Source organism: Neomonachus schauinslandi, chromosome 13 (assembly GCF_002201575.2).
Source record: "Neomonachus schauinslandi chromosome 13, ASM220157v2, whole genome shotgun sequence".
Taxonomy (NCBI): domain Eukaryota; kingdom Metazoa; phylum Chordata; class Mammalia; order Carnivora; family Phocidae; genus Neomonachus; species Neomonachus schauinslandi.
In genome coordinates, this window is record NC_058415.1 from 93050580 (window position 1) to 93057698 (window position 7119).

Below are 7119 nucleotides of genomic sequence, written 5' to 3' on the forward strand. Positions count from 1 at the left end.
TCTGTCCTGCCTTTCTTCAGCTCTGTCTCCTCGGTGGCTCTTTTCCTCCTCCTCTGGCCCTTGTCTTTTTGTCCATCTTTCCACCCCACCCCTCTGGTCTCTGGGGGCTCCCTGCTGGCCACTCCATCAGTGTGTTCACTGGAGGGATGTGGGGGGTTCCCAGTTTGGGGGTGGGGGCGAGGCCAGATTCCCTCCTCAAGTGTTCTTAAGTGTGTGGGGGAGGTCTCTGTAATCTAGGGGTGCTTGGGCCTCTGCTTCTCTTGGTTCCCACTTGGGATTCAGAGGGCCCCTGGCGCCTGGCAGTCGGAGCTGTGGGCGGGAGAGGGGGCGGGCAGCAGGGTCGGGCCTTGACCCTTCTTCACCCTTAATCGGCGCCTAGTTGGCAGCGACTTCTCCTCCAGGAAGCCGGGTGGCTTCCCGATAAGCTGCGCCCGCCCCCCTCCGCCACTTCCTCAAGGCCCGCAGCTGTTTATGGGAGGACCCGAGAGATTTGCATTGGGGCCCCGCGGGGAGCCGCTTCCTGGTCAGCGGGGCGAGACTCAGGCTCGGCGAGGCCCGCACCAGGACCCCCCCCCCGCCCCCCGCCACGCTCCCTGGGGACCTCTCAGAGGGGCGAGAGCATTCGGGGGAAGGGTCCCAGTTGGCCGGGCGAAGTCTGGAGACCCTCCCCATCTTCCTGTTGCAGGGAGGGCGACCTGCATGCCGAGCGCCGCCTCTGCGCCATGGACGGCGGCCAGCCCAGTCTGGAGCCCGCAGCCGCGGGGCCCGGCACCCCCGGCCCGAGCGTGATCGCGCCGCTGCGCGCCGTGCTCCGCCTGCGTCGCCGCGTGTGCCTCCTGCGCAAGCGGCGCCTCCTGCCGCCGGGCACGGGGTCGGCCTCCGGCGCTGGAACGCCCAGACCCGGCTGCGGCTCCAGGGCGCCGCACGCTGACCTGGGCCGGCCGCAGTTCTTCACCTTCGACGGCCCGGCGGAGCTGCAGTCCAGGACGCCGCGCAAGAGGCGCCGGCGCAGCCGTGTGGTGCTCTACCCCGAGACCTCGCGCAGGTGCCGGCCGCACGCCGAGCGCCGGAGCCGCGCGCAGCGCTGCCTGTTGCTGCTTGTGGCCATCGTGGGCTTCCAGGTGCTCAACGCCATCGAGAACCTGGACGATAACGCGCAGCGCTACGACCTCGACGGGCTGGAGAAGGCGCTGCAGCGCGCCGTGTTCGGCCAGCCGGCTGCTGTGGCGCGCATCGTGGCGCTGCTGCGGGACTACCTGGCCACGCACGTGCACAGCCGCGCGCTGCTTCTGGCGCTGCACGGGCCCAGCGGCGTGGGCAAGAGCCACGTGGGCCGCCTGCTGGCGCGCCACTTCCGCGCTGTGCTCGAGGGCGGCGCGCCGGTGGTGCAGTACCACGCACGCCACCACTGCCCCGAGCCGCGCGCTGCGCAGGCCTGCCGTGAGGAGCTGGCGGCGCTCGTGGCCGACGTGCTGGCGCGGGCCGAGGCGGAGGAGAAGACCCCGCTCGTGGTGCTGGACGAGGCGGAGCTCCTGCCGCCGGCGCTGCTGGACGAGCTGCATGGCCTCCTGCAGCCGCAGCGTGCCCACCACTTCCACAACGCCATTTATGTGCTCCTCAGCAGTGCGGGCGGCTCGGAGATTACGCGCTTCGTGCTGCAGAACGCATCCCGCGCGCTGCCCCAGCCGCGCTCCGACGGCGCCCGCGGTGCCCACGGTGACCGGGCCGGGGCGGCAGCGGCGCAGGCCGAGGAGGAGCTGCGCGCCCGCCTGCGGGCGCTCCTGGTCCGCGAGCACCCGCTGTGGCAGGCGGCGGCCATCGTGCCCTTCCGGCTGCTGGACAAGCAGGACGTGGTCAGCTGCTTCCGGGACGAGATGGCCGGGGAGGGCTTCTTCCCAGAGCCAGCCCGCGCCGAGCTCCTGGCGGCGCAGCTCAGCTACTACCGCGTCGCTGGCCGTGAGTTCGCCGTCACTGGCTGCAAGCAGGTGGTGGCCAGGGTGAATCTCTTGGAGCACAGGAGCAGCTGGACGTGATGGACGCTAGTGGGCACCGCAGGACTTCTGGGGTTGTTGGTGGCGGTCGGAGGGAGGGGACCCTGGGGATTTGCCTGAGGCCTCTAATAAATCTGTCTCTAGCCCATTGCCCTCCCCCACTCGTGGTTCACCCTGGGGCCTAGGGAGGCTGGTGGGGGTGGGTCAGTTCTGTGCCCCCCACTTCCAATAACAATTGCCCCGTTCCAGCCCCCGATCTGCCACCTCCCAATCCTTAGTTCAGCCCACATTCCTGAGCACCTGCTGTGTGCACCTCATTGCAGGCATCCCAGGAGGCAGGCAGTCCAGCCTCCACGGTGCAGAGGAGGGATGGCCTCAGAGAAAGTGCGTGGCTCCCAGGGTCACATAGTTGGTCCCCTGCACTGGATATGACCTCAGCTCTGTGGGGCGCCTGCAGCAGCCATCAGTCGCACTCACATACACTCCCGTCCAGTCCAGCCCCTGCTCACTTGCCCACCCCCTGGGCCCCGAAGTCCTGGATGCTCCTCCGGCCAGGAGAATCCCATGGACTCCCTGGATTTCTTCTGGACTCCAGTCCCCAGTAGCTCCCTGGAAGGCAGGATGGGTGGGAGTCTCCACACAACGAGTTGATCCAGTGGAATACCCTGAAGGCTCTGGAAGGTGGGGAGAGCTCTCTCAGGGTGACAGGGGCGCTGACTTCTCGGACCCCCCTGCCCTGGTCACCAGCTTGCTTCAGGACACCGAACCGGGGTAGGCCTCAAGGTAGAGATCCCTTAGACTCAACTGCAGAGGTTTTCAGGTTTTCGGTCCCCCAAGACTTTTCGGGCGCTGTGGGCGCCTTTTGCACGTGGCTCCCGGAGGGCGGTGGTCGCGTCCAAGCGGACCCCGCTTCTCGCAGCCCCGCTTCCCGCGAGCCCTGGGGTGGCCTCAGTGCTGCCGCTCGGTGGCCGCGCGTGGTCGCGGGGACACGTGCACAGACGCCGACGACGCTGACCGCAGCTATTGCCAACGGGGGGACTCGGGGAGCAGAGGTGAAGCTCTAGTTGAGCCGGCGCGGGGCTGTGCGCGCCCCCCCACCGCGGCAGAGCTCAGCACGCCCCCGGAGCCCCAGAGCCCCGCAGACCCGGCAGACTGAGGCTCCCGCGTGGGGGGAGCATCCCGCGCCATCCCTTCTCGTCCTGGCGGTCGGCGGTGGCGGCCCTGGGCCGAGGTCTGCCGGAAAGAGAGGGAAGCCGAGGGAAGCCGCACGGGGCGGGGCGGTGGGGGTGGGGGTGGGGGGTGGGAAGCACGGGGACCCGGGGCCCAGGTGGGAAGGGCGGAAGAACTCCCCGAGAACTCCCCGGGGCCGGAGGGTGGGCGCAGGGGGAGGGGACCTTTGGAAGCCTTGCTCCCCCAGGGGGGTTGGGAGGCATGGCCAGCTCTGTCCACCGACCGCACTTGCTGGGCAGCTGGGGACAGGAGCCCCAGTCTCTGAGGCCGAGTAGGTGCCAGAGGGGGCCGTGTCCAGTTCGGAGGCCCCGGCACGGCCCCTGCATCCGGGTGTGGGCGACAGCCGCGGAGTACTGACGGCTTACACTTCTCTTGGGACTTTGTCTTGTGCCTTTTCATGTGTTTTTATATCTTGCTTTATTTTTATTTTTTGGTGGTGGTCCCCCTCAGGGTCCCATCTGTCTCCTTAATAGGTTGGCAGTTTTACCCCGAACCGAGGACTTACACCCTTGCTTGGGCAGCGACCCGACTTGTGGTCAGCTGAGGGCCAGTCCACCCTCTCCCCGCTCAGGGCCGTCTCACCGCGTACTTAAACTCCGTCCTTTTATCCAACTCCGCATTATCAGACATTATAGTTAATTCTTACTGATTTTTAAATTTTATTTTATTGATGTATTTATAAACTAGTTCCCTCTTTTCCCGAGGCTCTGTAATTCCCATTCTGCTAGAAACTGGGTTCCGAGGTTCTCTCTGTGCAGGTGGGACAGTTTCCCGGCTGAGGGTCAGTTTGTTTTCCCTAGGTCAAGACATCCTTCTTGAAGAGTTACTTGGCTCTTCTCGGGCTTTTTTCATTAGAACTTGGTTTTGTCAAAATCTTTTCTTCTTCTTCTTCGTCTTTTTTTTTTTTTTTTAAGCAGGCTCCATACCCAACGTGGAGCCCAATGCAGGGCTTGAACTCATGACCCTGAGATCAAGACCTGAACCAAGATCAAGAGCTTAACTGTCCGAGCCACCCAGGCACCCCTGGTTTTGTCAAAGTCTTTGGAAAATCTTTTAGGATCTGAATTGGAACTGCACTGATCCACAGGACAGTGTGGGGAGTGTGACTCCGTCACCCTGTGATGCGATTGATGAGACCTGATTCACAAGTTTGAATACACCTGTATAATGTTCTGCTGACAGGTCTTGCTCACTTTTGTGAGATTTATTCCTAAAAACCAAATAATGTTTGGTATTGTAAAGGGTTAATATTGTCTAATATAACATACATCTAGAAAAGTGGATAAAGCAAAATATATATTCAAACTTTTATCACAAAGCAAGCACCCATCCAGGTCAGGAAACGGGCGTGGCCAGGCTCCTAGGAACTCTCCACGCCCCTCCTCCTCCCGGCTCCTCCTCCCCACCCCAGGCGATGACCAGCCAACTTTCCACCGAATTACAGCCTTGTGGCCTTCTTACTTCAACCACCTAACTTCACAACTCTAACCAGTCTGGTTTAGTTTGTTTTTCATGTCGTAGCTTTCCTGTTTGTTTAATTCAAAACAAAACAAAACAAAACAACAGAAGACCTTGATTGAAGTATCATTTATATACCACAAAATTGACTTAAAAGAGTGGATGATTTAATGATTTTTAGTAAATTTGCAGACTTCTGCAGATATTGCCACAATTCAGGCTTAGGATCTTTCCATGACCCCAGAAAGATCCATCCTGCTTATTTTCAGTGAATACCTGTTTTCCCCCCTCCCTCAGGCCACCGCTCATTCTGTTTCCCGAGGTTTGCCTTTTCTAAAAGGCTTTTCGTATACGTGGACTCTTCTTAGCTTTATGTGTCTGACTTCCTTCCCTTAGCATACGGCTTTTGGGGTTCGCCCAAGCCATAGGGCATGGCTTCTAGGAGTTTCTAGGAGCCTGGCCATGCCCTGTTTGCTGACGTGGATGGGTGCTTTCCTTTCTGCTGCTGACGAGTGTTCCATTCCGTGGACCAGACTCATTCCGTGGCAGATGCATCCTGTGCACATTTGGGTTGTTCGAGTTTGTTGGCTGTTATGAATAAATTGTGCAAGGAACATTTGCCCCAAACTGTGTGGACATACGTTTTCATTTACCTGGAATAAATACCAAAGAGTAGAATTGCTGAGTCACACGAAGAACATTTTGTGTGATTTTTTAAAGAAACTGCCAAACTGCTCCAACGTGGCTGTACCATTTTACACTCCGTCGGCAGGCGGTGTGTGGGGATGAGGCTTCGCCGCATGCTCGCCAGCACTTGTTACTGACAGTCTCTTATGTGACATCCGTCCCAGGGGTGGTTTCGGTTTGCATCTTCCCAGTAACTAATGGTCTTGAGCATGCTCCACGTGCTGCGTAGACAGTCACTTTATTTGGGTGGTCTCGCTGATTGTCGACTTGCGAGAGGTCTTTATATATCCCGGCCGTAGGTGTTGGATCGGATGCATGTGGCAAATGTTTTCTTCCAGTCTATAGGTTTTTCTTAATTTTCATAATTAAAAAATGCGTTTTGAAGTGCAAAAGGGTTTAATTTTTATGAAGTCAAATGTATCCATTTTTTTCTTTCATGGATCCCGACTGGGGTGTTTCTTTCTTTTTTTTTTTTTTTTAAGATTTTATTTATTTATGTATTAGAGAGCGAGAGAGAGAGAAACAGCATGAGAGGGGAGAAGGTCAGAGGGAGAAGCAGGCTCGCCGCTGAGCTGGGAGCCCGATGCGGGACTCAATCCCAGGACTCCAGGATCATGACCTGAGCCGAAGGCAGTCGCTTAACCAACTGAGCCACCCAGGCACCCCGGACTGGGGTGTCTCTAAGAACTCCTGGCTTACTCCCAGATCATAAAGACTTTCCCCTGTGCTTTATTCTAAATGGTTTTAAGGTTTTAGCTCTCACATTTAGGTCTATGAACCATTTTGAACTAATTTTTATGCATGGTGTGAGATGAAGGTTGAAATCAATCTTACTGCCTGTGGATGTCCCCTCACTATTTGTTGACAAGTCTGTCCTTTCTCTGTTAAATTGCCCTGATGCCTAAGGCAGTTAAAGTCCCACAGAGCAAGAGCATCTGTGGGAGAGCTCCATGAGGGCAAGCCACGGGGAAGGGCCGGCTGGGCTCCGGTCTGCCCCAGCTGCCGGGGGTGGTGTTCCAGCTCTGCTCCTAAGTCTTTTCAACAGTTTGAATCAGGCCCACCCAGGTGGGTGGATCATTTCCTTTACATAAAGGTGATTGATTCGGACCTGAATCTCCTCTACAAGATGCCTTCACAGCAACACCCAGATTAGGTTTTGATTGAGTAACTAGCCAAGTCATCACCTACAATTGCATCATAACACCTTCATCAGAAATTAACCGGGCACGAAGCTGAGGGCTTATCTCCGGACTCTCGGTTATGTTCTATTGATCTGTGTGTCCGTGCTTATGCTGGAGTCACGTCCTTTTGATTTCTGTAGCTTTACAGTTAGTTTTGAAATTGGAAAGTGTGAGTCATTCAACTTTGTTCTTAGTTTTCAGTATTGTTCTGGCTGTTCTGGGTCCTTTGCCTTTCTATATAAATTTTAAGATCAGATTGCCAATTTCTGAGAAGAAAACAACAACAACAACCCAATCCAAAACCCAATTTCTACATTTTGATAGAAATCACATTGACTCTAGAGATCAGTTTGGGGAGAACTGCCAGATCAATAATATTGAACTTTCCAGTCCCCGGACTTGGAGCCGCTCAGGCTCCCAAGTCTTCAGTTCTCTTTGAGATGAGGTGTAGCTCAGTGTGCAAACCATGCACTTCTCCTCTTCAGCGTATTCCTGAGCACGTTACTCTTTTTGATGCCATTGCAAATGGAACGGTGCTACAGTCACGTTCAAGCTCTTCATTAATGGCATAA

At 57.0% G+C, this 7119-nt stretch overlaps 1 protein-coding gene across 1 annotated transcript; it reads left to right on the top strand.

Annotated features, from left to right (window-relative positions):
• The first annotated feature begins 641 nt into the window (after positions 1 to 641).
• Positions 642 to 2178, top strand: TOR4A (torsin family 4 member A). The gene has a single exon (XM_021691049.1). The coding sequence runs from the start codon at positions 723 to 725 to the stop codon at positions 2031 to 2033; it is 1311 nt and encodes a 436-aa protein (XP_021546724.1). The 5' UTR covers positions 642 to 722; the 3' UTR covers positions 2034 to 2178.
• The last annotated feature ends 4941 nt before the right edge of the window (positions 2179 to 7119 follow it).

Excerpts from the sequence above, each read along its gene's own strand:
- TOR4A (XM_021691049.1), top strand. The coding sequence starts at position 723 with ATGGACGGCGGCCAGCCCAGTCTGGAGCCCGCAGCCGCGGGGCCCGGC.